General features: G+C 43.4%; 1 protein-coding gene across 3 annotated transcripts in view; it reads left to right on the top strand.

Moving 5' to 3' along the window:
- The window catches only part of FAM227A (family with sequence similarity 227 member A), a 72954-nt gene that overhangs the window by 4434 nt on the left and 51583 nt on the right, over positions 1-16937 (top strand). For all 3 annotated transcript variants that reach the window (XM_083156533.1, XM_083156535.1, XM_083156534.1), the window contains exons 2-4: positions 5828-5958; positions 10063-10148; positions 16184-16292. In XM_083156533.1, coding sequence (XP_083012659.1) covers positions 5835-5958; positions 10063-10148; positions 16184-16292 — 319 coding nt within the window. In that variant the 5' untranslated portion in view covers positions 5828-5834. The remainder of the gene's footprint in view (positions 1-5827; positions 5959-10062; positions 10149-16183; positions 16293-16937) is intronic.

Below are 16937 nucleotides of genomic sequence, written 5' to 3'. Positions count from 1 at the left end.
GTGCATCGTTCGCTACCCAAATCATGTGCCTATCTCCTCTATTATTCTTAGTCACAGATAATGCAATTTATCACATCAATTCAGGCATATATGTTACAGTGCACCACCCTGCAAGCACACCGCTAGCCGACGTACGCTTCGCAGAGTAGCTTTTTTAAAGGCCAAAATACATTGTGAATTAAAAGTGTTTGTCACAGTGTGCCACCTGCTCGCCACCTTATTTTAAACACTTTATGGTCTTTGTCTTTATATAACTTGATGCTGATTTTGTGTTTTCTTTTTATATTTCGCAGCTTATTTTATAAATACTTAATAAAAGTTAAATTTTAATAAAAAATTTAGGTGCACCATATCTCTTCTCTTGTAAAAAAACTTTTGTCCAGAGGTCGCACACCTTCATGAAATATAGACAAACATTTTTTGTCACACTATAATAGAAGGTCAAGTCCATTTCTGCAATTAATTATTAATATTTTTGTGTCCTGTGTGATTGGAAACCCCCCCCCCTTTTTTTTTTTGCTCGCTACATGAGAATCAGCAATAAGGTTTGGCAACACCAGTCTTTAACAGAAGGTGTATCTTGGTTTATCCAGGAATGCAACTGAAGGGGGGGTGGACGCATGCAGGGGCGGGCTGGGCCAGGGGGCAGGGCACCATGTGCCCCCCAGTCCCCTCTATTCATACTGTTGTGGGCCGCCTTACCTCCTCCTCCACCGCGGGCATCCAAGTTCCTGTAGCCCGCAGCATCGGCGTTGGAAACATTACTGCGGCTACAGTAACATGGCCGCCGGCCTCCTGCATGAGGACATGTCCAGCCTCCAGGGATAACCGCCTGTTCCTCCTGAATCCTGGCATTGATGGACGCAGAACACTTCATGGGGATGACACCGCCCACCCATGCTTCTAATGTAGTGGATCTGACGGGTGGAGGACGAGGATTTGAGGACGGAGCCTGTGGCCCTGGCGCAAGGAAGCAGGGGCAGCTGCAGCACGGACCCAGAGAAACTTCAAAGGCACAAACAGGTGTCGGTGAGCATCTAAATCACAAATGATTTCTGCTGTTTGCAGCCTATTCCTGTTATTGTGCAGGGGGAGCAGCCTGTGGTGCGCAGGGGGAGCAGCCTGTGGTGTCCTAGTATTATGCAGGGGGAGCAGCCTGTGGTGTCCTGGTTATTATGCAGGGGGACAGCCTGTGGTGTCCTGGTTATTATGCAGGGGGAGCAGCCTGTGGTGTCCTGGTTATTATGTAGGGGGAGCTGCCTGTGGTGTCCTTGTTATTATGCAGGGGGAACAGCCTGTGGTGTCCTGGTTATTATGCAGGGGGATCTTCCTGTGGTGTCCTGGTTATTATTCAGGGGGAGCTGCCTGTGGTGTCCTGATATTATTATACAGGGGGAGCAGCCTGTGGTGTCCTGATATTATTATACAGGGGAAGCTGCGTGTGGTGCCCTGTTTTGATTATACAGGAGGAGCAGCCTGTGGTGTCCTGCTGTTATTATAAAGGGGGAGCAGGAGTTTTCCCAACCCTCAGGCCCCCCCACGCCGCCTCACCTCACCTCTGATGGAGCACATGTTTTAAGCTTTTTTTGTCTAATTGCAGGTCGCAATCACCGCTCCGCCCTCTTACTGAATTATTCTCCGCCCATTTGCGGCAATATTTTATTTTCCCCGGAGGGGTGTGTGTGTGTGTGTGGATCTCCAGGAATCAATGATACGCTGTTACATATGGGCCAGTGCTCTGGACTTGCCCCCTAGGCTATAAGTTGCCAGCCAGCCAGCCAGCCCCTGGACGCATCCCCCAGTTGTTGGATGTGATACCCATATGTGCATGCAGGAGTAGGAGGAGAGACAGTCGAGACAAATTAGTGCCTTGCCCCGGAAATCCTAGCTTCAGCCCTGGTTAAACTAATCTCGTAAATGAATAGGAAATAAACCCTCACACATGGCATATTATCCAGTATTCATTTGGGCTTTAGACATAAATGCTAACTCGCTGGGGAAATTTGTTTAGAAATATATGCTTCCAAACATCTTAAAATCTTTTATCTAAAAATCAAAGGAAAGAAATAAAGAGAAACTCCTGCACAATGTACATGACCTATCAAAGGCGAACAATATCCTGTGTGCTCTCTGAATGCTGTCAATTGGATACAATGGATAAAAGTCCACATTTCCAAGAGGAATCAAATATAAAGATCAAAGGGTAACCTGTTAATAATGACACCTTTTATAAGGATAAAAGCTTGTTTTTGAGCTGGCATAAACTTTCATCTGGAATCAGACAGACGTTACAGGATCACAAATTATTAACATACATTTAAAGCTGTAATGATAGAAAATGGATAACACACACAGAACCCCACACAGTGACTCTAGGTGCCACAAGAATACATAATATCAGGTTGGTAATATTAAAAAGACGTCACATTGAAGTGCCTCACCTTGTGTACAGGTGTAATTGGACACGCTTGAATTGTGCATGCTGTATGGATGCACTCCAATAAATCCCTAGTAACAGCCATTAGTTATTAGAACATGCAGCTATTTAGCACTCAGGTATAGCTCTTTTATTGCCAGGGACTTGTGGCGCTCAGCCAGCCCAACTGTTTTTCAAGATTGTACTTTAGTTTTTATTGATATTAAGTTACTTTTTGGAGTACATTTGTGTTGCATTGGAAATATAGATGGAACTTAAGAGAGGGGGACCACTTACTCCTCCGGCCCTCCACATCCGGTCATCATCACCCGCACTTGTCATCATGCTTCTGGATTTCCCTCTTAATTTATGTTTGCCATCACCTGTTTTAAACAGGTTCATTGATAAGTACGTTTTTTTCACCACAGGTGATGGCAATCATAAATTAAGAGAGAAGTCCAGGAACAGAGCATTGTGTCCCTCCAGAAGAGGGTCATGTTGGGAGGTATGTGAGTACAACAGTATGCTGGGGGAGGGGGGGGGGGGATTGAGATGCAGAAGACTATGTACTGGGGTGGCCAATCCTGGGATCGGGTTCTGCAGGATCCCTGTATTTGGCCCTCTTCCCGGCTGTACCGCACATGTAAGTAAATATGCGGGGCAGGTTTTTGATTTTGATTTTTCAATCCCGAATTGAATAAATGCCCTTGGATTGGCATCCCTACTCTGTACTGGTTTCATACCGGACTCAGTAGGACTCTGTCTCTCTCATTTACTGTGTATGGGGGAGAAGAACTGGGTTCCCTGGGTTACTTACAGCCATCTCCCCCTCTTATGTCTCCTCTAGTTGGGAAGCTCTCTGCTGTTATTCCTTCTGCTGCACCACAAGAGGGAGAGTGGGTGATGTCAGTGTGCTCCAGCCTTGGTCCCCCTTGAAAGAGGGGGTCCCAGAGTACAGTGTCTGCTACACCCCACCTTCCATATTCCGGCTCTGACTTAATTGAACCTTTACAATGTAAGCTCTCACGAGCAGGGCCCTTTCTCCTTATGTACTTTTCTTAGAATATATACATCTCTGCCACCCTGATAATTGCTTCAGTGTCCTGTCTCCTGATGTAACTATTCTTATTACATAGTTACATAGTAGGTAAGGCTGAAAAAAGACTTGCGTCCATCTAGTTCAACCTGATATAGATATACATTGCTGATTTGGTAGGTTCTGGTATTTTACAGACAAATTATATTTCTTATTTGTACCCATGGATGTTTTTCTCCAGTAATGTTTGTCCAACTTTGCCTTGAACGCATTTAATGAGCCAGCCGTTACCACCTCTCTGGGAAGAGAGTTCAAGAGTTTGACTGTTCTGACCGTAAAGAAATTCTTTCTACTAGCTGAATGAAATCTTTTTTCTTCTAATCTATACTCATGCCCTCGCGTCCTAGATTCCTTTCTAGTAGAAAAGAGGGTGTGTGACAGTTCCTTATATTGGCCCTTGATATACTTGTACATGTTGAGCATGTCCCCCCTTAAACGTCTCTTTTCTAATGTAAATAGTCCCAAATTGCTTAATCTCTCCCCGTAGCTATTTACCATGTACTTATCCTAAATTGTCTTGTACTGTAATTCGTTATTTGTTTTTTGCTCATTTATGTATTGTTAGGCGCTGCGGAACCCTTGTGGTGCCATATAAATAATCAATGATGATAATAATAATAATTAAGGGACTGCTTCAGAGTTGGTATTTTGATTATTTTTGCAATTGATTGATAGTTGCGGATACACTGTGTAATTGGCAGTGCCCCAAAAGTCACAGCTTGACCGACATACTGCAGGCATTTGGGGATGTGACAAGGAAGTGTTCCAGTAATGGTGACATGTTGGCCCCATTTTCTGTCCCGTGTGGAAGCCAGTGACTGTCCTTGGATGCAGATTTATTGTCCCTGGAAGCTTGATTTGTCTGGACCCTCTGAGTTACCTGAGGGGTACATGGTGGTGGTAGAGGGGAAGGGGGAGCCTGAGACTGTTTACCCTAATTCTAGACATAATGCAAGGTGCTACCATGCTGATGCTTGTAGTTCCACATAAAACGCAGTGGATCTGAGAAGTTGTCAATGAACATTATTATACTTTGGATGCCTCCTGCAGTTTAGGCATAGTTTTGCAGAGCTTCTGCATATGAAGACATAATATAGTGCCCACCTTTGAATCAGACCCTTAGTTTTGCATCTTGGAGTAAATGAATTAAGCATCAGTTTGAAAGTTTAGTATGATTGCAGCATCTTTCCTGAACCTGTGGCAAAAATACAGTGAAAGTAAAATTCAGGGCAGACACAGAAAAGGACAAACCACCAGATTTACAAAGCCACCTAAAAAACACACCCAAGGAAGAGTTGCCCCATAGAGGTGTTTTGGCAACAAGAATATAACTGTATAATAGTGGGGCTGATCCCATATATTTGTCCATATTACTAGTAATTTGGGGTATTATGAATAGCTGGGAGAAGCCCGGAGAGGACAGCCGGAACTCCAGGTCAGGACCCCGGGGACGGGGCTGATGACTGTAAGCCCCGCCTCGAATCCATGCAAACGCCGCGATACGTGGGTCCCCGAGTAGGGGACAGGGCTAAAATGACGCAAAATGATGCGATTTGCGTAATTTTAGTCCCGCCCCTTGCCACGGACCCGCAAAAACCCAGGTAATTAGTGCAGCACGGAAGGGGGTGCGGGAGCTGCCTGCCAATTGCGGGAGGATTGCCGACCTTCCCGGGGGGGGGGGGGGGGCGGAAGGGGGATCCGATTTTCGGGAGTCTCCCGTTAATTCCGGGAGGGTAGGCAAGCCTGCATAAGATCCCCCTTATACCACCTGGCAGCTACCTGGGGGGCAGTCTCGCATGTAATATATCTTATGTGGTCTTTTTGCATATGTTCTATAGCATGCAATCCCAGCTGAGGTTGCGAGATCTAACAAATACTTAGTGCAGCCCTAGGGATCTCCTCCTCCTATCTAATGCGCACAGGGCCATGCACTGGATCTGAAATGCAGCACATGCATTTTTACACTTTTGATGTGATTTATCGAACCGATCTGTTTGAATCGGATGAAAAGTGCCCAAATTGCACTAGTGTGTGGACACCGTAACCATCCCAACCCAGCAGCCTAACCTAGCACTCCTCCCTAGTGCCTAACCCAAAACCTAACCTTAATATTGTTGGGAGCCATCATTATTTTAACCGTTGGGATTTCAGAGCCGGTATTGTGACAGTCCGGATGGTCACCGTTAGAATCCAGACTACATCCCATCTAAACACTATAGTCAAGTAAAGTGTTGCTCTGAACTCTTGTTTGCATTTTGTACTTTCAAAAGAGTATAACATATTTTTTCTTTTTTACATGATATTTTTGATATTAGGTAAAGAATGGATTCAATTAATCGTTTCAGTTCCCAAATGGTCCTATGTCTGGAAGACTTAATAGAGGATAATTTAGAGCAGCAAAGAAGAAAGGATACCACACAAAAATCTGTGCGAGAATCTTCAGCTTGTATCTTTTACCCTTTTTGGACATACAACAAAACCTGTGTTTTCACCCGTGAAGAGCATCGACCTGAGTTTTTGCTATGTGTGAACAGAAAGAAGTCCCAGGTCCATGACCCTGCTCTGAATCAGGGTTTTTCACAGATGCAACTTGGGTTGTCTCTAGTGTAAACGCATCCAACTTGGAGTTTTAGACCTGTGTTGGAAGAAAGATGTCTGATTGGCTGTTCTGCTAATGCATACTTACCTACAGTCCTGCATTGCATGAGACTCCACTGTTCCATTTTTGTGGAAAAAAAGGAATAAGAGTAGGGATGGCCATCAACGCATCTTCCATCGATGGCAGTTTATCCCGGAACCGTTGATGGCTGTAATCCATTCTATTGGCAGCCATCGATGGTTCCCACCATTGTCTACTTGCGCATGCGCAGAGGAAGAACGGGGCGGTTGCGCGCATGCACGATAGAACTATACCTGAGGCGCTGGATAATAAGGTTTCTTCTGCGCGCGCATGCGCAGAAGAAGTTGTAGCGCGCATGCGCACACCTCCTGATGAGTTCTTCCCCTGCGCATGCGCAAGTAGATGATGGTGAAAACCATCGACCGGCTGGCTCCTAGCTCCTGCTCCGACTCCCAGTGCCGCTACGCCGCATAACATGATGCATTGATGACATCATTCATCAATTCAGAAAGAGTCACAGTCTAGGACTCGGACAGGGTAGTATAGCCGGGCAGCTGGCCAGCAGCCAGCAGGGGGAAAAAAACAAACAAATTCGCCATCGGATGGCATCCTTCGATGGCATAAAACTATTCGACCCTTTGCCTAACGATGCCCAAAACATCGAGCACTAGGTCCCGACCATCGATGTTTTGGGAACATCGATAGTCGATGGCCATCCCTAAATAAGAGATGATACATTTACACTGAATCATCTGCACCATTTCCCAGCACTTTACCAAGTATAGTAGCTCTTACTAACTGCTTTGGGGCTCATCTACATATGGATTTTACAAGATTCCTCTAACATGTAGCAGTGCACACCCATGCTTCTAGGTGCCACGTTCCACTATCTCTTTTCACTATCTCTCCATATATGGAATTAAACACTTCCTTTGGGTGGAACATGACACACCCCCTCAATGGGGCACTGTGCAAAATTCTACTGCCAACTATAATCTCCCTGAAACTAGTTTTCAAAAGTAGGCAAGTATGGGGTAATGCAGTGGTTCCCAAACTGTGTGCCGTGGCTCCCTGGGGTGCCTCGGGACACTTGCAGGGGTGCCCCAGGTTGGTGGTCCAGGACCAATTCAAATTATTTATGGTTAATTTTTGATGGGAAAAACCAGTGCTGGTGGCTGCCAATCATAAAATGTGTACAAACAGAAGCAAATCCTGCCCTTTACCACATAACAGACCAGAAGGATGGAATATAAACCCAATCTACTTAATGCTATATTTATTCTGCTTTGTTTTCTTTGGCCTAGGGGTGCCGTGAAAAAAATTCTGATACTCTAGGGGTGCCGTGATTCAAAAAAGATTGGGAACCCCTGGGGTAATGTCTATAATATAATACTATTACAGGCAGACTTTGCAATTACTGTACACTTGCAGGACATGAAGTTCACACATGAGAAGGCAGATCTGAAACTGAGGAATGGTAATACTGGCTAATAGTTGGGTGTGGGAGACGGAATATGAGTGGGAGCACATTAGTAATAAAAAGAAACATAGTAGTACAGATTTAATGCAAATTCTATTTAAATAGGAAATAAAATCACAGATTTGCCATTAACAAATATCAAATGCTTATTAATATACATGAAAGTGTCCCATTTAAATAGACGCAAAACTCCACGACTGACCCAGGTTCAGTGTAAGGGAGGTCTCAGATTGGTTATTCCTGGGTCAGCCATGTTTAAACTGAACCCTGGTCTGCCCTGCATGTTTCTCACATTAGCCTTGAAAAAGCTGCTAAGGCTGTGAAACTGTCTGTGCTGGCTGCGTATCCGTTCTCTTTGTTTTCTGTATAAAATAAATATGTGTATGTTGTTGAATAAGTCTGCCACAATATATATTTTAGTTTGAGACATTACCTTATGTAAATATTCCTAATCTGATCTACAGCTGATTGATGTACTAGCACTTTTGTCCATTACAAAAAGACTAATTTAGCCAGCAGTTGGCTGTAATAGGATATGCTGCAAAGTTGTGAAAATGTTATGCATGTAATGCTCAGCAGGTCGCTGCATGTGTAGGGCCCATAAAATACAGATCATAGACCAGATGTACTAAGCATGAGATGTGATAAAATAGAGAGTGAAAAGCCACCAGCCAATCAGCTCCAACCTGTCATTTTTAAAACACAACCTGTGACATGGTTAGGACATACTGTACTTACCAACTTTTGTTTTCTCCTCTCTGCAGAAGTGCTTTTGGGGGCGGAGCAAGAGCCTGCAATCATCAAGCCCTGACCTTATCCTCAGAAATGGCGCAATTTGTGGGTGTACAGTACATGGAGGGGATGGGACTAAAATGACATGATTTGCATATTTTGCCCCACCCCCTCCGCGTACACCTGTGAATTCCAGAATTTAATCGTCAGGCTGGTGTGATGCTGGGCGAGGAAGTCCATCGGGGGCCCGATTTTCGGGAGCCTCACAACCTTTCTGGGAGGGTAGGCAAGTATGAGTTAGGAGCTGATTGGTTGGCAATTGATCACTCTCCATTTTATCACTTTTCAAGCTTAGTATATCTGGCCCATTATCTGCAGTTGAGGAAGCCCACTGCGGATGATATACCTGTCAAGCGCAGTAAAAGACACAGTATCCTGTTGCAGTTATCTGATACTGTGATTATAAATTCAGTCTGCTGATAACAGATATTGCCTGTCATCAGGAGATCCTAGTACCAATGACTTATTACATACAGCACCAGACAGATTGACCACAATAGCAGTGGCTGCAGCAAAATTGTTTGTGTCTCTGAAAACTCAGCAAAGAAGCTGAATTACTGTATCTTGTCTGCTGGTAATACAAGCATTGCTGGTAGCGAGGGGAGCCTGTGGCAGAGTATATCTTTGTTAACCCTTTGAGTGCCACATGAATTTGACAAAATAGGTGTAAAACATTGCCAAGTAAGCATTTTTATTCCTCATAATGACCTGTATTATGTATCTTTTAAAGAAAATATGATCTTTTTTTACAAAACATTTGAATTTATATAACAAATGTGAGTGACGCTATCATTTTTAGCAGATGTTCTGAACATCTCTCACAGAGCACTTAAAGGGTTGATCATAATAAAGACAAGAAAGAAAATAGTCAACTGCAACAGCATACTTTATTATACATCCTCTGAAACAATAAGAGTCATCTGTCAAAGGATATTTTGGACCCGATTCCGACCTGATGCCAGGTAAATGCCGCACTGCCGAATGCACGCCCACCCATGCCGAGCAAATCCCATCGCTACCATTCAAGCAAATGTGTACACTTACGGACGGGCGCACGAGGGAAAAATCATTTGATGGTCACTCACCATCGAATGATTTTTTCCACCCTTCGGTATGAAATGTAAGTCTATACTAACTTTTTAGATGGCCGCTTTCCACCGAATTGGTCATATAACGTCAGCTGCCCGCCCCAAGCAGGCAGGGGCATATATGCGTTCTGAGGGGCCAGCCCAGCGTTTCTATGGACGAGTTATGTTTAAGAGCTACTGATTGGCTGTGTATGTAGACATCTGCCTCGAGAGAGTGTCTGCAAATGCTATGCAGGGCAGGCACGAGTTCATTGTAAACAGGGATGACCCGGGAATAACCTTGGTTCAAGATGCATTATAAATTAGGTTTAACCTAGGTCTGACTTGGGCTGAAACCGGGCCCTGAAACCTGGTCGGACCTGGGATTTTGATGGAAAGTGCTATAAGCAAAGCTCCAATTTTTTTTTTTTATATAGCTTTCCAATTTCAAAAACCCAATAGTCCTGATTTATTAGACCTTCAGTAAAATGTAAACAGTTCTAGATTACTGTAATCCATCTTTCCACTGAGTTCTAGATATTTTTTGAATTAATCTTTACATCTTAATATATACCTTAACCTAACTGTTAGCATTTCTTATTGGGTCGATGGAAACCGTAAGCCAGAATATTGCAAATCTGGAGCAGGACTTCAAGTGTTTTGGTGCAGATGATTTGGTAAGCATCGAGTAAGTTGTTTTAATGGGATTATTACTCAAATAACTTTAGTTGCACCACTGCTAAATTCTTCATTCTTCCTTCTTTTCTCTCTTGTATTGACCTACCTGGGTTTTAAGAGTTATTTCACAACTTCACAGAGGAGGTATTTACTCAAATGATGTAAAGCAGAAGGTAAAATATGTTCTATTCCATCTAAGAGGGCATCCCATATATTTATGTAAGTGCTACAATGAGCTGGTGTATATATTTCTATAGTTGTCTATTTTGGGACAACTCCACAAGATATGGGGGAAAAATGCCCCACTGTTCAAGATTGGTCTACATAGAATTTAATGTCAGATAAGAATCACACGGGCAGTCTAGCCTGCCCATTAGGGTTAAGGTATTAGGTAGAATATTAGGGTTTGTTTAGCTAGTATGGTATTAGGGCTAGGAGTTATGGTTAGGATGAGGTTGGAGGACTTGGCGATTCCTCCAACCTGGCTGCCACATCTCACTCCCAAATCCCACCGCCCATGGAATGTTCTCCCTCTTTCTATAACACTATCCCCCAGCCTGCATAGCTTAAAATGGGCACTGAAAACCCAAATGTCCATAAAAGCATACCAGTCCACGTCTTACCTATGTCACCTACTAGATAACCTCACACTGCTACCTCCAACATCTCTTCCACTCTTGTATCCTGCCCTCCACTTATAGTTTTATCTCTTTGTCTCCCACTTCGGTGATTGATTGTAAGCTCTTTTGAGCAGAGTCCTCCTCTCACTACTTTTTTCTTTTGCTAACCAGCTTAACTCAGTAGTTGTTTTGAGAGTTGTAGTGTTATTTGTTTTTGTTTTTTTACTGTAGTGTATCATAGTGTTTGTATTGTTTTGCTCAAATTTTTAATTTCTGGGTATCTTTAAGAGGCGGTTTCTTGTCATCAGTAATAGTTTGTTAGGCTTTATGTAGACATTCTGGCAAGACACAGTTTCGCTGACCAGAGACGGTTTAAGACAGGTGAGGGCCGGTGTGCAGACTTCAAATCGGGTCTCCTCTTCCCTGGAGACTCAGGCACTGAGCCAGAGTCTAATGCTCGTGTACAAGTCTCCAGAAAGAAGGTACAGAACATCTCTACTGCCCAAGAGAATCACAGAGAAAATACCCGCTACTATTATTTTCCCATTGAATTCGGCAGCTGCAGAGTGTTAAGTTTAATTATATGGGTTCAAGGTGTGTTGTATGTGGGCCCCCCTGGATCCAGGGGCCCATGTGCAATGCGTCCATATATAGATACGTCAATGTCACTGATGCAGATTTGGTGGCAAAATGAGTGTAATGTAAGCGCCAGTGCAAAAATCGTGTATTGATGTCCAACAAGTTGTATCCTTACTGCAATAGTAGCATATGTGCCATGTTTTCAGTTGGTATACTTCACCCTTACACAACCCAGAGTATGTAGTATACATATATAATGTATACTGTCGTTTAGCTTATACCATCTTAATAAATAGTTTTCACCCTTTGAGTCATATTTTACAGGCATATCCAAATGCTACATTAACAGTATGTTATGCTGTGTTATCCCCATTACAAAATATTTGAGTTTATGTTAAACATATTACTGCCTTTTGTACGTATTTTGTACGGCTGATTCAGATTTGTACACAGAGCTGATGTTGATGCAATTATTATCGGACTGCACATGGGCAGCAATCGCACTGTGTACACACCAAGTTACCGCACGCAGTGAGGATTTAATAACACAGTACTTGACCGGAAGGGACAATTAAGGGGAGGCATTGAGGAGTGATGGGAGGTCATGGAAGTATTCGGGTCATGTTTCTTGAAAAAGCTGCGATCACGCATGCAGAAAACATGGTGCCAATGTCACTGCTCCAACTGAAACTTGCAACAACTGTGGGAGTTGCAGTTTCAACATGTGAACACGGCATCCTGTGTGAGCAGTTCTGTCTTTAGCCGCCATCAGACACATGTCTGTATGTGGCTGGCAACCCCCCTGATACCTCCCAGGAATGTCTGCTGACATTTACTCTCAATGTGTGCAATACTCTTCTACATCTTTGAGCAGTAACCATTAGGTTGAATGCATAGTGCAAAACATACACATACTTCAGAAAAACGTTGGCCTCTCGCTCGCATTATTGCCATTGCGTCCACTTCTAAATCTGACCCATAATGAGACTGATTCTGAGTAACATGCAAAATTCCTGTAGTTGCAGGCAGCTGCAGAAGCCAGATTGAATACTTTTAGCCAAACAAAGAAACCATTCAACTAATGTGGGGGTTTGTGCGTTTGGGCGTTGGTATCCTGCCGTTTTCTTGCAATGTCATAAAAATTGCAGGTGTGCCCAGGCGGTTTAAGGGAGGGTGTGTGACTTCACCTGTTTCTTTTGTACTTTCCCACTATTTGCTGGGACAGGGAAGTTTTCCTCCTCCCTGCTCCTTCCTCAAGTGGGTATAGGCTGAGTGCCTTTCAGATCAGTTGCACCTTTCATTGGTGACCACATCATTCCCTGACTTCCACATGGTTTCATGGAACATTTGTCTCAACTACTTTTTAAGCAGAAGAGCTGCTGTTGATCTGAAATATTTCGGTCCTGATATTGTATTTCTTCAGGAAGCTGTGGTATCTCTCCCAGAACATGTGGCTCCTGGATATAAGTGCATTTCTGTACCCTTTAAAAAAAAAAGTGTTGCCATTCTCTTTCTGAAGAGATTACAATACACTCTTCACAACCAGTGGTTGGACCCTGCGGGACAATTTTTAGCTTTCAGATGAGTACTGAGTGGTACCTCCCCTTTTTGTCTCAGGCTTTCTCTAAATAGTAAAGCATTCACCTCCTAAAAAGGCACAACTTATTGACCCTGATAATCTCTATTACCTCAGAATGCTCTTATACATTTTTATCATCTGTACACTGCTAATTCTTCAGAATTTACAAAATGTTCTTGGACAATGGCTTATTCCCTATGCCTTGGGAAATGCCTCTTGCTTCTCACCATGTTTCTATTTCTGTCATATTCAATCTATGTATACCCTGTATGGATCCCTCATCCTACAAGTTCCCCTCATATCTAGAAATTGAACAACTTTTGTCATTTTTTTTCGTAGTCCTACTAGCTTGAATTCATAAATAACCTGGCCAATTGGCATGACCTCATATTGTTCTTGGAGACAACAGTCATGCAAGATGCTGGTATCTCCTACCAGACCAAGTGCATAAAAAATATATTTGTCCTCTGCATTTGCCACCTATGTTGCCACCCCCTCCAATACAAATCTCCAAACATATACATCTGTTGGGCAGCTCCTTGAGAGATTCCACCTCCTGCGCAGAAAAAAATGATTACTAAAAAATTCCTGTTCCAAATAAAGGCTAATTTTGACACTCAAATGCCATTCCTCAGGTACCACTGGCACACCCACTGCCAATGTTGCACCAGAGGGTCAGACTTTCTATGAGAAGCTATATGCTGATCTACCTGGTTTTCCAATAGTGCCCTGCCCAACAAGGTCAAACACTCTTCTGCACGGGTGCCGGATGACTGCCTGACAGGGGGGATCCTGGCGGTCAGTATCCCAACGTTGGAATCCCGACTGCCTGACAGGGGGATCCCAACTGACCAGGGCTATTCTCCCTTGTGGGGTCCACGACCCCCACAGAGGGAGAATAGAACCTGTAGTGAGCGAAGCAAGCCACCGAGCCAGCAAGGGGCTTCTTTATGCTCACCCCCCTGTCGGAGCACCGCCAGTCGGGATTGTGACCATCGTGATTCCTTACCCCTTCTGCACAGGCAGAGCTTTTCAATGCTGAGATTACCGAAAGGGAGGTTGGTGTAGTCATTTGTTCCCTTCAAGTCACCAGGTAGACACTAATGGATTCAGTGCAGGTTTATAAATCCTTGCATCCTCATATTACTCTTTTCATCACTTCCCTTTTCCAGCAATTACACATTTAATGAGACCCACGCAATCTTTTTTCCTGAAGCCACACAAATGTGCCTAATTCATCACCTCATTGACCCATCAACCTTCTCATCCTAGATTATAAATTCACAGGAAATGTCTGTGACTCCAGTCTTGAGCTCACCAATTGGGCTTCACACATGGCCACTTTGCATTTGGAGATGTGCTAAACCCTGAAGCGTGACAAAGTGGTGAGATATAATGCACCAGACACTCCGCTCCTAACTGCCATGTTACAAGCTAGGTTTGAAAATTGACAGAAGCTGATTGGTTTGTACTTTATTACTCTCCTCTTTTATCACTGTCTGGGGCTTTGTACATCTTCCCCAGTTTTAGCTGCTTCTCAACCCCCTCTAGCAATTTCACCCTCAGCAATACTTTGAGGGTATAGTAGGTGCTGCAAAAGCTTTCAACACTGTTTTTTTTTTAACAGTATTTTCTTGGTGAGAGAATTTTTCCAGACTTGTGATTTTTCTACACAACTCCCATTACTACATTTAATAACAGTGCATCCCTGAATGGCCAGGTTACAATATGTATGGGGACCCACCAAAGATGCCCTCTCCTCTTTAACCTGGTCCATGATCCTCTGCTCTATGTTTTCCAGTCTATGCCTAGACTTAAAGGGATCTTCTCAGGGGAAATTGTCACTAAGGTCACTGCCTCTGCTGGTGAACTTTTGATACACATCTTGAACCCTGAAAACTCCCTTCTCCACATGATTAGATAACGTTAGGAATATTAGCCAGCTTTCGGGCATTACAGTCACGGTCAAAATCGATGGATCTATTTCTAGGCCTAACCACAAAACCTCCCTGAAATATCCCTACAATCTCATCAAAGTTTCTTTCGTATCTAGGCACCCAACTTCCCAAGTGCATGAGTGTCTCTAATCTATGAATATGAAGAAACTCATCCAATCAGTACTTATGAACTTCGGAATTGGCAAAACCTCCCTCTCTAATACCTTGGCTGCACTCTTTCCTCAAAGTGACCAGTATTCCTAAGTTCTAGTTATCTCTAAAAAAGATGCACAACTGCTTAATAGCTAATTTCACCCCTTCATTTGGGACTCTGGTCATCCCTAAATCATCCTTCTTATTCTCTAACTACCTCATACTGATTGTTTAATTTAAACTTTTACATAATTGCTACTGTTCTTCGAGTGATTAGAATTTGGCTCCACTTGTCTACACATCAACCATCTAAGAACTAATCAATCATCCATGATTTAAACCACATTTCCTTCCTACATATTTACAAAAAGAGGATATGCCCCATGACATACTAGATCAGTGGTTCCCAACCCTGGTCATCAAGTACCCCCAACAGTGCACGTTTTCCAGGTCACCCAGCAGGTGCACTCATTATTCAGCCACATTTTAAAAGATCCAAAGGTGGAGCTAATTATTTTGCCTGTGATTCTGTGTGGAGACTTGGAAAATTTGCACTGTTGGGGGTACTTGAGGATCAGGGTTGGGAACCACTTTACTAGATAACCCTTTTCTTGTGCCCTTCTGGATTATGTGGAAAGCCATTCACAAGAAACTGGGCCATAGAAGCCAACAGTCTTTGTTTCTGCCTCTGTTACAAGTCCCTGAATCCTTATTAGAATGGCTTTTTATCCCTTACAGCAGGCATTCCCAACCACGGTCCTCAAGGCACACCAACAGTGCAGGTTTTAGTGATATCCAGGCTTCAGCACAGATGGTTTAATCAGAATCACTAAGGTACTAATTAAGTCACTTGTGCTCAAGCCTGGATATCACTAAAACCTGCACTATTGGTGTGGATTGAGGACCGTGGTTGGGAATGCCTGCCTTACAGAATTGGAAGACCAAAGGCATTGTTAACCTATAATCCTTAGTGAATATCTCCAGCCGGCGGTCCCATCATCCCCCACCAGCCTTGCCTGTCTCATTATCTCTGTTTCACTATATCTGTCTCCTCAGCCCTTATTTCTCTTTGATCCATTTTAGGCAAATGAGAAATTTAACATAAAAAAGAAGATTCAATTGCTCGATATTGCTAGAATTAAATTATATTGTTTTTCTTGATTCAGGTGATTGAATCTCAAGAATTATGCACATTATTATCCACCGTTGGCCATTTTCAACCAGAATATGAAGCAAAGTATGCAAAGACACAGGAAAAAAGTGCACAGACTAAAGGTATCCATTGTGTTATTGAGTTATTGAGAGGGGGGTGGAGTTATCAGCGCCGCTATGAGTACTTGTCTCCTGATTTAGGAGCAGCCAGTATCCAACGAGTTGTCCAGACTTGGGTTAGTATTATGTGGTTTCAATGGTGGTGGTACTTGCGCTCACCTGATGATTAGGTGAATGCGTCTTACATTTTCTGGAGTGTACAATGGTGCATTTGTAGTGTCCTTTATTAAGGCTCAATGCTCAGGTCACATGCATATGAGTTATACACACAACTTGAGTAATACATGTATGTATGCATGGAACAAATCAGAGTGCATATGAATATAAAGAAGATGTGGACCAGGTCTCATAGCTTTCAAGTTGTGCTTCTTCAAATCCCTTCTGAAGTAACGGTTTGTAACAGCAAATTGAGTCAAATTGTGTGCTGTTAATTTCTGCTCAAATGTATACAAAAAGGGCCTCATGCGCACAGGGGAGCAATGTTTGGCAATTGCGCATGCGCATAAACATTTATGCGCATGTGCGAGCTGCCACGGCAAATTCATTATTTACTGGCCGCTCAATGGACCGTGGTTGGGCCCATGGGAACACTCAGCATTTCATGGGCGTTCCCATGGAAATTCGCCAATGAAGCAGGTGGCGGGGGGC

The sequence above is a fragment of the Crinia signifera genome, chromosome 8 (genome assembly GCF_055691185.1).
Source record: "Crinia signifera chromosome 8, ASM5569118v1, whole genome shotgun sequence".
Classification (NCBI taxonomy): Eukaryota; Metazoa; Chordata; class Amphibia; order Anura; family Myobatrachidae; genus Crinia; species Crinia signifera.
This window is presented reverse-complemented; position numbering and strand designations above follow the sequence as displayed.